This window comes from Xiphias gladius, chromosome 22 (assembly GCF_016859285.1).
Source record: "Xiphias gladius isolate SHS-SW01 ecotype Sanya breed wild chromosome 22, ASM1685928v1, whole genome shotgun sequence".
In the NCBI taxonomy this organism is placed as follows: domain Eukaryota; kingdom Metazoa; phylum Chordata; class Actinopteri; order Istiophoriformes; family Xiphiidae; genus Xiphias; species Xiphias gladius.
The window spans coordinates 19,153,076-19,167,908 of record NC_053421.1 but is presented as its reverse complement, the minus strand read 5'-3'; the positions used below and the strand labels follow the sequence as shown (position 1 = coordinate 19,167,908).

General features: G+C 42.8%; 1 protein-coding gene across 3 annotated transcripts; it reads right to left on the bottom strand.

Moving 5' to 3' along the window:
• Window positions 1-733: 733 nt before the first annotated feature.
• iffo1b (intermediate filament family orphan 1b) lies at window positions 734-13,138 on the bottom strand. Of its 3 annotated transcripts, none has more exons than XM_040117526.1 (9): window positions 12,046-13,138; window positions 9,217-9,277; window positions 8,227-8,322; window positions 7,817-7,957; window positions 7,494-7,678; window positions 7,162-7,288; window positions 5,892-5,981; window positions 5,145-5,275; window positions 734-4,162 (listed from the first exon to the last, which is right to left on the bottom strand). In XM_040117526.1, exons 1-9 carry the CDS (start codon window positions 13,035-13,037, stop codon window positions 4,063-4,065), a joined length of 1,923 nt encoding a protein of 640 aa, XP_039973460.1. In that variant the 5' UTR covers window positions 13,038-13,138; the 3' UTR covers window positions 734-4,062. The 3 variants fall into 3 exon arrangements, with proteins under 3 accessions (XP_039973460.1, XP_039973458.1, XP_039973459.1); XM_040117524.1 differs by having other exon boundaries at window positions 5,964-5,981; window positions 12,046-13,037; XM_040117525.1 differs by lacking the exon at window positions 8,227-8,322 and having other exon boundaries at window positions 12,046-13,037.
• Window positions 13,139-14,833: the final 1,695 nt, after the last annotated feature.

The following is a 14,833-nucleotide window of genomic DNA, read 5'->3' as shown; positions in this document are numbered from 1 at the left end:
GTCAGATCCTTTGCTTAAGTAAAAGTACTAATGCAGCCTTGAAAAAACACTCCATTACAAGTAGTCCTTGATTCAAAAATCCTACCAAGTGAAAGTACTGTATTATCTAGTATATGTATTTAAAGTATCAGCATAATGTCATGAGATGATTAATGGGAGAGGAAAGAAGAAATAAAGTTTTCCTGCACAAATTTGACTCTATTTTGGGGGGAATTTCTCTAATTTTTGCTCTTTTTTTGTTATAAATTATTACATAATCTTACTTCTCTGGGCCTCAAGCAATTATTTAAATGAAACCATCCCAGAGGTTCAGGGGGGGATTTCTCATGGTGGAACTCCAAAAAAACCCATAGACATCTGATTTGTGACAAGGAGCCTCTCTTTTTAAAAACAGTGCCTTGGTTACTCAGGATAATCCACAGACTCCACTGTCAGCAGTTCTTCATAGGAACTATTTTTTCTTTAGATTGTGGTGTCACAGAAAAATTGCCAAAATTTACAACTATCCAGAGTATCTGGGAAACTGTTTCTGGAAAGAGATGCTGTTGGATTTTTTTTTCTTTTTTTTTTTTCACTGCTGTGAGCACCACAATCAAAATTCCAGTCATATCAATTTATTCTTTTTTGGGTGAATTTCGGTCAACTAACTCTTTAATTTAAGGTAGAGAGAATTGGGCCATATGTTGTGTTTTACAAAAAAAGTCACACGTTATCTTGTTGCTCAGTTGCATCTTTTATTCTTTCAGTCTCTCTTGACACATTACATACTGTAGCTCTGCAGTGAAGCTTTTTAGCCAAGATTGCTTTGTCTTGATGTTTAAAGCTGCAAAGTCGCACATCTGGAGTACTCGATCAATGCTCAGGATTATCACCAAGTTGTTGTGTGACACTAAATCTGATCAAAATATTTTTGAGGGAAGGCTTTCACAGAAGAAGTGACAAAAAAACCCGACTTTTAATTGAAAAGCTAAATAGAGAAATCATATCATTGTATCTTGATTCAAAGCATATGAGAGTTTCTTTTCAGTTGTGTGACTGTGGACTTTCTTCTTTTGCAGTCTTTAAACACAAGTATATAAGCTATATTTCCTTTACACATATAATAACAGGATCATCGTACAGTCATTTTGCTAAAGCATTTGCATTTCAGTAGTTCATTTGTTTTAACTTGAGTTATTTTTAAATTGACTTTACTTGGCAACAACATACACACATAAAGAAAGATTACCCATGGAAAAAAGAACTCCATTGTCATTTGATTTATATACTTACAATTTTTGAAATGATTATTGTCAAAAGACAGCTCAGTCTCAGATACCACTTACTAAAGTTAAACTGCTAAACATAGAGGCAATGTCAAATTGTACTTGTTATGTGTCCTACTTCTTCATGTTGTACATTTGCCACAGTAAAAGTCTATTTTAAAAACACTCAATATACAGATGTAACACCCAAAAACATACACACTGGCTCATGCATACATAGAGACTCACTCAGTGCATGACAGTAAAACTATACAAAGGGAAATGGTGTGTTTTATGTCTCACACAGTATATCTCTGACATCCTCCTCCAGTATTCAAACTGTAGTGAAACACTGAAATCAGCATTCAGCTGATTCCACCAGCCACACATGCATGAGTATATATAAGCTTCAAATCTGTCCTCCTTCTGTTTTGTTTTTTTTTACTATAACAAAGCGTTGAAATGTGAGTCGCAGTAGAAGCAGAAGAAATACATTTCACCTGTTTCAACCAGACATAAGAAACTGCAACCAAGACTAAATTTAGACAACAGTGTCTGATAATAGACCATGATGATTGATAGGGGCTGTTCCCCTAACAGTGACAATTTCCAGCTGTATTCTCATACATGCTTTACTGTAGCAGTGTGTCTGAGTTAAATGTCAGGTTAAACCGTGTCCAGAAATACATTAAATAAAGTCAAAATGAGGTATGTGTTCATGTTAATTTATTATTCTAGTACCCCACCTGCAACACGTAAAAGTTGAAGAAATATGAATAGAAGAAATATAGTTTTCGTATTTCCAGCGTGTTGACAATTTTTTGTTATATGTTTTACAAGTAATAGTGCTGATTGTTTCATATAGTACATTTTTGCTTTGCTTTTCCTTTCTATGTGCAAACGTTTATAGGCTCAAAAATAGGTTTAGTTATATACATCAAGCACCTTGGTGAAGTAGCTTCGGCAGCTATATTTAGTCATCCTTTTTTTTTTCCAGCAATTTCCTGTTGATTCACAATATGCCCATGTTCTTTTAATTTTGGCACTCACCGGCTATCTTATATTATTTTATGACCATCTTTTCGTTCTTACTCTATCCTTAAATTGACTCACCGTACAGCTCTGCTCAAACGTTATAGGGCCTTCACTCTGAAGGACGCATTACTGCTGAAAATAAAAGTAATTATTAACAGCTCTCACGTGACGCTTGGGCGCCAACGCAACTTATCACATAGTACTTTTTGTGTCTGAGCGTCAACGACACAGAGTGTAGAGCAAAGCTGGCTCCAGATCAGCTGTGTTTCAGTCGCACCGAGCAGCAACTATGGCTACATTTAAAACTGAAAACAAACATGCTTCCCTCCGACACTGACAAGATCCTTCACTGCCACTTTGGGTTTCTCATGAAGCACCATTTAAGGAATACAAACCTTAAACAGTCTCATCTGTGATGTTCAATGCATTTCACATTTATTTTTTGTGAGGAAATGCTGTAAATGGCCTTGTTTGTGATCCAAGTTTCCTGAAAAACGCTTCATCTGGCTCAGGTATGTTATGTTGCAAATTCACTTCTGATTCTTATTCTAGGATGGATCTCTCGGGTTGCAATATTGGTATGGTTTCCTCTTCTTAAACCTGACATCATAATGATGCTGGCACTTACTGCCAATGCTGTAGGTGCTGTTGAAATTTATTTTAACTGTAGTGGAAACACTGTGACATGGTGAGCTATTTTGGCCATTTATCCAAAGATGAGGGCGCACCCATATTATTGCGTATGAATTCAATAATCGCAGGAGCCGAAACGCCGGTCCGGCTCTGCCTATTGGCCAGGAAATTCATAGCACATCAGCAATAGACAACGTGGTCAAACTGTTTGAATCCAGTTAATTTACCTGAACGGGACCACAGAGTGATTACGTCATTAGACCAACGAGCTCAAAACACTATTTTCAATATCATACCCAACAATAATGGCAAGAGGGACAAGGCATGTTGGTATTCAGAGACACAACTCTGCTGCTCCAGTTTACACACAGCTGATCTTTTGGTTATCTATATAATTTTTTCCACTTTATGTTTTGCTAAATAAAGTACAGATGTTATGATTTATGTATGACTTTAGCTTCGGTTCGCCCATGGTTTGATCTGTTTCCCCACAGATAAAAGGCAAGCTCTGAATCTGCAGCTGTAAGGCAGTAAAATGCTGAATCATGACATCATATAAGACTTCAAAGACTCATGCTTCATGTGTTGATGCCAGGTCAAACTACCACCACTGCACTGTTAGACTGAAGTTAATCTGCTTCTTGTTTTTTAGTTGGTTCGTTGAGAGAATCTAAATTACAGGGCTGTATTTTTGGCGGAGTGGCTCTAAAGCTGTCGGAGTTACTGTATGATTAACGGTTATTTAAATGTGCTAGATTATTGTAAGATAAAGATGCCATGTTAACAAGTGTTTGTTGGTGAGTGTGCAGTGAAAAAGTCATGCTTTGCTTTTCTGCATCCTACAGCACTGCACTGCCTCCCTGCACCAGAGGGACATCAGCCCATTTACTTACAGTAAATTTACGATCTTCAAGCGTCTTCCGCTCTGCTAGTCGATTACAGTTTCAGTGCTCAAAGTCTCCTTAGACCAAAGCTGCTTTGCGTGGACAGCACAAGGATAAATGATACGAGTCAGTAAATGAAGACCTTCATATGTAAACATGGTGTTGCCACAGTTACAGGTTTATATTGCGTTTGTGTGGTACTGTATAGCCGGATGCAGTGGAGGTCAGATGACCGCAGCCTCTGTTTCTGCCGGGGTGAGGAAGTGTCAAGATCTCCCAGTGCTCGAGGAAGAAGGTGGAGATGTTGAGGGCTTCTCGTTTTCTCTCTGGTCACTCTCGTCAGAGGACGCAGGGGCTGCAGAGTTACTGTGAGAGACAGATACAGAAACAAATGTCGGGAAATGAAGAAATGCTAAAATGTAACAGTTCTTTTTCATGTGGTATTGGACAAAGCAAAGAAAATAACACTTTATTTTACAGGTCCCATAGTTGCCTATAATTTTGATTACTTTTATAGCATATATTCTTAAGAAGGCTCCTGAAAATGTTTAATCTGGTATTAATCACAGGGAGATAGAGACAGTGTTCAGCTGGTATGTTACCAATTAGTTGCTGACAAAAGAGTATTTTCTTCAGTAAACAGCAGGGTGGCTGAACATGCAAAAATGTAAAATTTGTCCAAAAGCAAACGTGAAATTCAGCCTGTATGAAGTTTTAAGTTTTCAGTGTTAAATGAATACTTTCTTGGGTTTAAATGAAGCCGCTTTTTCAAGCAGATTTCTCTGAAAATTTACAACGGCTAATAAACTCAACACAACTTGCTCAACTGAAATAAGTTTCAGAACGGTGTCTCTATTTTACCTATAATCAGCACCTAATCACATAGTCCTTCCAGGAAAGGCAACACTTTATTTTAACTCCCCCCATGTAGCATTTATACGCAGCATATAAACAGTTAATAAATGGTTTATAACACACTAATGTAGTTGCAAGCAATAAGTCCTCCTGTGGACACTGATTGGTGGAGGCTGGTGTATAAACAGATAATGACTGACAATATAGTAAAACACAGTGGTAAAAATATAAAATGTCTCATAGTAGAGGATATAATTAATGACTAATACTGTACGTTAAAATTATCTGTATCTACAACTACATTATAGTATGTTATAAACAATTTATTAAATGTTTGTATACTGCATAAGTGCCATATGGGGACTTATAGTAAAGTGTTGCACTAGGAAACTATAGGACCTGGAAAATCAAGTGTTACCAAAAGAATTAACTGAGAGACTCGACTGTCAGAGAGATAATGTAGACTGAAAGTTAGTGTATGTGAGCGTGCTACCTGTCTCCACTCTGTGTGATGAGTCTCCTGCAGGTCTCCATCTGAACGTCCAGGCCTCTCTTCATCGAGCACATCTCCATGTACTCGTGCAGGTGTCGGTTCATGTCACTCTTTGCTGTGGCCAGTTCCAGCTGCAGTCAGAAAACATGCAGTCAGAAATATTCCAAACGGTAAATCACAATAATCGACTTATAAGAGTTTGTTCACCCCTGTTCTATAAGGTCCTGGCTACAGATACTGTTACAAGGCTTTGCACGGCTCCATAAAACTCTGTGACATCTAATCTCTGGGGATGTTAAGATCTGCAACAGTTTGTTTATTTCTTAATACACACGAGAGAATAGAAAGAAAAACTTGCAATTGAATTAAATGCAACTGAACAAGAGAACAAGGGAAAGAAATGGCTTAAAACACTCATAAAGCATGATTAAAGCATTCGCTAAAGTTACGCGATGTATTATTAAAAGATTAAAACATCAAAAACAAAAAAACTGAATTAATACATCTTGTAAATCATCTCATACAATGTTGCAGGCAGTAGAGTATCGCACAAACCTTATACACATACAAGCATGTCGTAAAAGCGGTTGTACTGTAATCCGAATATACAGTACAAAGGACGTGAGAATAAACCGAGACAATAAACAGAAAGAACAAACTAGCAGGTAACATCAATCAAGCATGTATGAGCACACAATCAATTTGACATAACTGAGAAAAGCACAAAATATTTAATAGTTGTCTGACCTCAATCTGGTCAATTGTCTCCTGGTATTCCTTCTCGCGGGACTTAAACAGACATTCAGTGTCATTAATCACCTTTTCCAGAGTGTCCTCCTGGTAGAGAGAGAGAGAGAAAAGAGAGAGATTTCCAGCAAGTTGTCATTTGTGGTCAGATTAAATTTGGTAGTAAATAATATGTGATAAAGTATAGTAACACGTGGCAGCAAGGAGAACATGTCTTTGTGTGCTAATCATCCAACAGTCAGACACAAGAAACAAATTACACTGCCATTAAAGCACACTGGTGGCTTTCTGCTCCAATTAGCTCCAATTTCACTGACTAATGCAGCTTCTCCCTTTGAAGGGACATCAGACTCTTCAAACATACACACAGCCGGTGAATGAAAACAAATACCTACATGCATTTCTTGGAAACAAACACACTGTACACCAATATGGGCCAGACATCACATCTGTCTGAGTGCGTTTTGTGTACGTGTGTGTGTGTGTGTGTGTGTGGAGTGTTTTTTTGTCCTGAAATGGCCCTGTCCCATCAGAGCAGAGAAGGTAAGGGGAACCGGGCTGTGATAGACGCATCTGAAACAGGCATCCATCACCTGAGAAGGAACTTTATTGACACAAGAAGGCTTCCTCGAAATCTGAACCAGCAATATCAGCACATATGCAGCCGTCTGAAGGATGACAACGGAAAAAAAAAAGCAGAGCCTGAACACAAATTTTACTTTCTCGGGGTCCTTTTCCCAGTGAATTTGTGTGAAAACAGAACTGGCTTATAAGATATTCACGGCATCTGAAGGCCAGGCATTAAATGATTTATATCAGCAATAAAAATAGACATACAAACAAACACGGTTACACTTGGTTTTTTTATGTCTTCAATGAGCCATGTGTCCAAGAAGGTAAAGAAAAATCAAAATTATTAATAAGTCGCTTTGGACAAGAACGTTTGCCGAAATTAATGTTAGTATAAATGTAATGTACACGGTGCAGACGCAATATAATAGCAACTGTAAAATGAAGTCATGTAATCCAATACATCCTCACACATGATCATAAAGTTAAATTAACACCTCTAATGTCAAGATGCGCTGATTCTGCAAGAAATTGAGCATTATAAACTTCACAAAGTTAGTATATGTTAAGAAGCAGTTTTCAACTGCATTACTTTTTCTTTACTGTGTCAATCCCCTGTAGCTACGTATAGATCTAGGTCCAGTCATTAAAATCAGATCACAGAAATCGCAATGAAATTACTCATGTAGCCACAACCTACCTCTCCTGGTGGGTGGGTGGGGTCAGGAGGCAGAGTGCATCCTGGGAAGTCCTCCCAAAGAAGCAGCGTTTCTTCAGTCTCCTCCCAGGCCAGACTGTCGCAGTCATCCTCAAATTCACATTCACGCCTTGGATAAAAACACACAAATGCATGCACACACACATACACACGCACGCACGCACACACACACACAAACACACACACACACACACACACACACACACACACACACACACACAAACAAACACATATATCGAAAAGTAATTAGTGGAAGTGCTGGACTGAAGGACAGCTCTGTTACACTCATCACATTTCAAAGTCAGACCACTCACAGCTGGTTCAGCATCCTCTGCATCTCCTCATTGATCTGATTGGCTGATGAGCCACAGTGCTCCTCGTCTTTGACCACGCCGCCGTCGCTTTCAGAGGTGCTGAGAGGTTCGTCACATTCATTCCCGTTAAATGATAGAGGAGTTTGCTTCCGGCGGGAGTTTAAAGATGATTGGTTGTTAGGAACCTGGAGGGGCACATTCAGGGTTCATCATTATCAATTAAACAAGTCAAACTCTCACAGCAGGTGATTCAATGGACTAAATAAAAACAAATAAAAGAACCAGGGATGAGAACATGAACTGGTCAGTTTTAGTCCTGGTACCTGGTACATCTGGATCACATCTTCACAGTTCCTCTGCTGGGCTACGTCACACAGACGAGCGGTGATATCGATCCTGCGGCAGATGTCCATGTCCACCTTCATGGCTTTCTCCTGGATCTTACTGTCCAGGTCTGACAAGTTCTGCAGAGAGGAAAAATCTACCAGTTATTCTTACAAACGGATTATAACTTATCTATAAAGCATGAGTAAAAGATACACTGACATTATCTACGTGACTGACTCTTTGTGGGCTTAGAGTTTTGTTTGACATGTTATACTCAAACAATGTATTACAACTGTTTCTTTGGAGGAATGTATACCACAATCCATCCACCGGGACAGCCGATTTCTGCTAATAGCTAAACGTATGTATGGCTGGTATATGAGTGCATGGGCTGCTCAGTGCTCACATTGCTCATGAGACCTTTGAAGAGAACCAGCTCTGCCTTCAGCGCCTGAACTCTGAGAGCCAGTTCATCCTGACAGCCTTCACTCTCCTGCAGGTCCTGCAGATATAAAGCAAGCCATAAAGAACACACACGTAGGCACCGAGTGCAAACATGAACACATGCACACACACACTGTGTACAGCTGACAGAGCTCTGTCTTTCCTAGAAATTACAGCTTACATTATGCAGGCGCAGGTCATCAACAAATAAATGCATAATCTCCTCTGGGGAGCTATTGATTTGTCCAATGGCACCATAGTTCTCTCCACTCCCTGTCGACTTCTTCATACGTGCTAAAACACTAGTCAGGCCCTTCTCAGTTCCCAAACTGTGTTTTGCTGCTTCTGAGCTTGTTGATGTGGTGCTACCTGCTAAGTGTGGTCAGGTCAGGTAATGGCACACATATGTTCAAACACAAGTATGTGCACACACTTGTGTGTTTGAACCCACCCACATACACGCACAAAGGAAATCAACCAACCATTGGGTTTCTACAGACACAACTGCAGGGAGCACAATTACGGCAGTAAAATTGATGGCAGGTGACAGGGGCAGATAAAAAATAAAGCTTTCCTCTATTCAATGTTGTCAATATTGTTAAATGAGATGGGTGGTAAGTTGTATAAGAAAAAAAAAAAAACCTATGAGAGAGTGCAACGGTGGAGTTAGGATTCAAAGCTGTGATACATGCTGCACAAAGGAAATGATGAGTACCAGCAAAGGGTGAGAGCTTACTGCTCGGCAGTATGAGACATCTTTCATAAAAAATGATCGAAAATGTATTTAAACAAACTAATCTTTCCTGCCTTTAGCCGTTTCATGAAAACTGTCATCTAAGCTATTAAAGCACTAAGGCCAGGAAGGAACACATTAACAAAGCTTAAGTATCAACCCCTGATTTTGGTTGTTTTAATGACAAACACAAACATAGGCAGGCCTACATAATGTTACCTCTTGTAAGTCTGCAATCTTCTGTTGCAGATCCATCCTCATAGTGTATTCTTCTTCCCATCTAAGAGACGCAGACATGGAGAGGAAGAAGAGAAGAAGTAAACCATCTTTTTCTTAGTCAGAGAACTAACAGGCAGGCAAAAAAAACACAAAGAGCAGCCACACATTACATAAAATACATGAAAGCTTGATAAGTATGTGGCATATGACTGAGTATTTGATCTCTTGTCCACCTGGTTGATTATGATGCATCTTCTGTTCCTGGAAAAGAAAGGCAGCTGCAAAAAGACCCAGGACACAGTTAGAACAAACAGAGAAGTTGATTAAACCCCCAGGCAGATGTTAACCAACTAGTGCATCTGTCCCAAGCAAACCTACTGACAACAAAATGTGACACTGGATCAACTATTCCCTCAAAAGCAGACACAGAGCACAGGGACCGTGCACGCAAGAAGCAGTGTTTGCAAAAGCTCCAACCAGAGTGGCGTCATCGGTGTCATCAGTAACTTTGAACTCAGCCACCATCAAGGAGGAATGGGGTTCACAGGGTTGGCAGTTTGATCCCCAGCTCCTCCTGTCCACATGTGTGAGTGTCCTTGAGCAAGGCACTGAACCTCAAGTTAATCTTGAAGGTGAAGGTTAGACCAGTGCATGGTCACACTGGTGTGAGAGTCTGTGAATTAACACACTGCAGTGTTTTGGATAAAGGCGCTGTCATCAAGTGCTGGTTTTGCATTTCACATGCAAAAAAATAGCAACTGGATTTCAATCTGGCTGAGAAACATTAGATCTGACAAAAAATAATGGGTGAAGTTAAATCATATCAGGTTGCAATTCAGACACAAGCTTCATGAAACTTCAGGCTGTGAATGGGACCAGTAAATAGGAAAAGTATGGGTGAGAGAGTAACTGTGGGTGATCTGCTGATTCACTGATGGATTGCTTGTTTGATGAATTATGTGCCATTATGATACAGCTCAGTTGGCCCATGAATCTTAACTTTAATACACTTAAAAGCCTGAGCGAAGATCCCTGTATGTGAGCTCAGACCCTGTCACTTAACATAACACATGTGCCCTGGGGATATCCACTCACTGCAGAGATTGCAGCCTCTTTTATAAATGCTGTTTGAAATGCAGAATGCTGCGGCACATTGAGACCTTTAGGGAATGCTAAGTCAGAAATAAAACTGAGTCATGAAACAGGCGTTACTGTTGTCATAGAGGATGCTTGTTTGATCAGTAAAGTGGAGAGCGCGCAGAAAGTGCTCCCCCTCTGCAAGCCAAGCCCCCATCCAGCAGTTACAGCTTGCAGTGCATGCTGCATTGCAGATATAGTGTGGAGTGTCGAGAGGGGGGTGCGCAGTGTTAGAGAAGACAGACGGAGAGCACGAGAGAGGGAGAGGAAGAGCTCACTGTGTGGGACTGTGTCGGGTTTACGTGAGAAAAAGGACCTGAGAAAGAGAGTGAGGAGCAGTGACAGTGGGAGGGTAACGCATGAGAAGGGGGAGGGAGAGAAGCTGTCCTTGAATAAAAGACGAAAGGTGGAGTGGTAGATGTCACACTCAACAACAATGTCAGCTTCCCAGACGAGAGATCAGTGAATCGTTCTCTCTACGGTCTCTACACACAGTCTAAATATGTTCTGATGTCACACACTCTTGGGAAGTTAGGTCGTCCCTCTCCCTCATTCACAAAGAGCCCACTATACTGTGGTGACAATCTCCTGTGTGAAGCATGCATGACTGCTCATTTGGACATAATATGAGGGAATTCAGTGTCGGACGCGCTGGGACACAGGGGCCTGCTGTAGTTCATCCAGGACCGAAAATACATAATGCACAACTATTATATATATCCTTCAAATTCGTGATAGAAATCACGAGGAGTGGCCTGTTGTCTCCACGAATTCAAAAGGAAAATCCCCCTAAAAGAGAGTTCACACTGTGCTATTGCAACGATTTTGAACAGTCAGGTCATCGTCCAAACTTACAGACAGCTGCCTCCGTATACATTGGAAGTCAGAGCATGCAGATTTGATCTGGTGCTGCCATCAGGTGACACAATGTTGTAACTAACGACTCGTGATTATTTTCATTATCAGTTATCTGACATTTATTTTCTTAATTAATCGATTGGAGGTTTTTGTCTGTACGATGTTGGAAGCTAGTAAAAAAAAAAATGCCCATCATAATTTCCCGGAGCCCAAGGTGATGTCTTCAAATCACTTGTTTTTGTTTTGTTTTTTCAAATTTTAAAAACATTTGACAAAGAACAACAGCAAAAACGATGTTACATTTCGGAAGCTGGGACCAGTCGGTAATAAAACAATTGTGAGGACTCAGTTTATCATTTCAGCTCCAAATTAGTGCACTTGAAGGAGGGCTTACAGCTGGGAATCACAAATGTCCACATACCCCAGTCAAATCACTGTGAGTGCTGTTCAAGCATCATAGCCTTTCTTTCATTAACCACCATGGGGCTTCATAAGCTATGAAGCGAACATTTTTTGCCACAGACCGATCCTAACACATCCCTACCGAGCTTTGACCTTCATTCTTCTCTATATTTAGCCTGTGACATGTTCGTTTTTCGGGGTGTATTTCTAGCAGCAGCACCTGCCCCTGTGGTCAGACACTAAGTGGATGCACGGTCAGGCTGGAGGCGATTGATGAAGAGGCTTTTTGTGCTGACTCTGTTCCCGTTGGAGACAGCTGGTCTGCAGCTGCTTTACAGCTCTGCTCACTCCTCCAAAGTAGAGCACACAAACAACTAGAGGACAGTCCCATGCTCAATAGGAAGTGTAATAAAAATGTTTTATTCCATTTACCTGCGTTTATACTCGTCTCTCTCCCTCTTCACTTTGGCCAGGACATTATACAGGGCTCTTATCTCAGGGGTGATCGTGTCAATCTGGACCCCAACCCCGTCCGGGTGCACCCATGACACTCCCGGGCTGGTCAGACGCTCCGCACCGGCGCCGAACTTGCGGGTGTGGTTGTAGGACCAGATGGTGCCCGGAAGGAACCGCGGAGGAGGGTTGTTGGAGCTGCCCGGGCCTGCGCTGTTGTTGGGGGCAGTTTTGGAGCCGTAGCCAGGGGAGTCCGCACAGGGGGAGGACTGGCTGACAGTGATGGCGGGGTAACTGGTATTCGTTTGGGTTGAACTGGTGTTTTCAGCGGCTGCAGGTGGGAGCGCCGACGTGAGTGGTGGTGGGAACAGTGTTGTAGGCCTCCTTGCTGAGTTGTTGGTGTTGTGGAAGGGGAGGGAACCGGGCCTGAGCGCTACCGTACCAACAAATCCGGTCTGCACACCTGCTTCCTGGGTAAGCGCCCTGTTCTCACAGCATCCCCCTTGACAGCCCCTGTTGCTATCCAGCGCCTGTTGCAGCTGCTTCTCTAAAATCTTATTTCTGCGCTCTAATTCGTGCACTTTGGCCAAAAAGCATCTGAACCGTAGATTGAGAGTTTTGAGGACGTTGATGTTGGATCCCAAGTCGTTTCGGAGAGCCATGGCTGCGGGGGGATGCGGCACAGCGCGATGCTGATAGTGGCTGCTGTGGTTGTGGTGGAGGTAAGATGAGGTCTGTGAGGGTGCGGTGAAGTCAGGCCCCGGCTGATCAGGCCCCGGGCCAGCCTGCTCGCCCAGCAGAAAAGAAGCCGGGTCCGGTCCACCGAAAACGGCGTCGGGCAGGAGGCCTGAGGGAGAATCCGGGTGTCCGGGCGCTTGGCTCTGCTGTGGATGCTGTTGGAGATGCGCGTTGGCCCCCAACAAAGGATTCATGCTATGGTATGGAAAACTAAAGCGCTGCAGATCTGGCATGAACACAGACGTGAATTTTCTTGCTGCAACAGAATACAATGACTGGATAAATAATAAGCAGCTGCTAACGTACCAGAAAGACGTGCGCGCAAAACGCCAGCAGTCGCCTGGTTATGTAACCGTTTCTAAATAAGACTCTTATCCTTAAAGCCGAGAGGTCTTAACGTCGGCTGAGGGATCAGTGGTCTCTGACGGTCCGCAACAAAACATTCAGCGGCTCCGAATGGGCTGCGGGGAAGGCTGCAAAATGCGGCGACGCGGGGTCTGCGCCTCGGCGAGATGTTCCGCAAAAAACGACCGAAATTAAAGGAAGAATAATAATAATAAAAAAGGGCGCAGAGCGTGAAGGGAATAACAAAGAAATCCAGCGTCACCGCGTCACCGAAGTTCTCGCAACAAGCTGTGACCGCAGGCAGGAGCGAGTGCTGCGGGATTGGAAGAGCACGGCTACCGTAAAGACGCGACTAGAGGAGCGCGGATCCGTTAACCGTTTGCTGTCCGTGGACCACGGCGGTCGGGAGGGACGATTACAAATGTTGTTTACCTTTGTTTGTCACGGGAAATAATTCCGACGTCGAAAGGGGTGCGACAAAACACATTGCCAAATGAAGCTTTGGCAAACTGGTCTGAACCCAGGGCTGGATTATTCATCGGGCACTGCGGGCACCTTCCTTAAGAACCCAGAACCCCTTGGGCCCAGGACGCCCCGCTTTCACTGATGGTGAACCGGTTGATCTCTCCGGCCCATTCATGTCAGCGAGGGTAGACTAAATAACAGAAACACCTCTCTGTATAATTCAGTGCGGTTCAGACTACATCTTCCGACGGTGACCATATCAACACCTCCCCAAAACTGAACAGTGTGGCCTTCGTGAAGGGAAGGGGCTGCCGTATTTGGACGCACGGGGCTGTTGCTCTGGCGTTGGCTTCCCTTCGGTTTCAAGGTTCAGGGTGGGTTTAAACCTGCGTTGTCTGGCTCAGGGTAACACGACGACCTCAGCCCCGTGGCTGGTAAACGCCACGCTGCGGTTTAGTCTGCGCCCCGCGGCGATCACCCAAACCCCCTGTAGCGGTTCACCGTTCCCGTGGTTTGACCCAATACCAGGTTTAACCCACGTGTTTAAAGACAGGAAACGATCGCTTCGTTCATTTTTGGCCAGCACTAGCCCCGGTGCGCTGCATGACGACGAGGTTCAGCTGTGCTCACCTGTGCTCACCTGTGCTCGCGTTGACACTACGAGCGGGTCTCGTTTAGCACGCAGCTGCGTTGCAAACCCCTGCAACCCCTGGACCCGTTGCAGGGGTTTGCATTAAGCCAAGTGACAGAGCAACACACCTCTCGAGGCCCAGAAAGCCCCACTTTCACTGTTCGTCAGCTGGTTTGTAGTGATTACTTCTCCGGCCCATTCATATCAACCTCTTTCAAACAGCCTAAACAAAAAACTGAACATTGTGACCCTCATGAAAATAGGATTTATCGCAGGACTGTTGTATTAGACTGCTTAAGTTTTAATTGGGTGTATCGACACAACTGGCAACTGAGTGCATTTGGCATATTCCTGAAGCACTTTGTGAAATAAAAGTTACCACACAGCAGCTCAGGGCCAGACAGTATTCCCGCGTAGGCATAGTGGGGGGATAATGGGGCCTATTAGCAGGACAATCTGGCCACCAGAACGTAAATCAAGACCACCAATAGCCGTCACAAATGTTATATAAATTACAAGACAAGATGAAAAGAAAGGAAATCGTTTATTAGATGTCATAAATACATTGATTGTGTTGTTGCTCAGAAT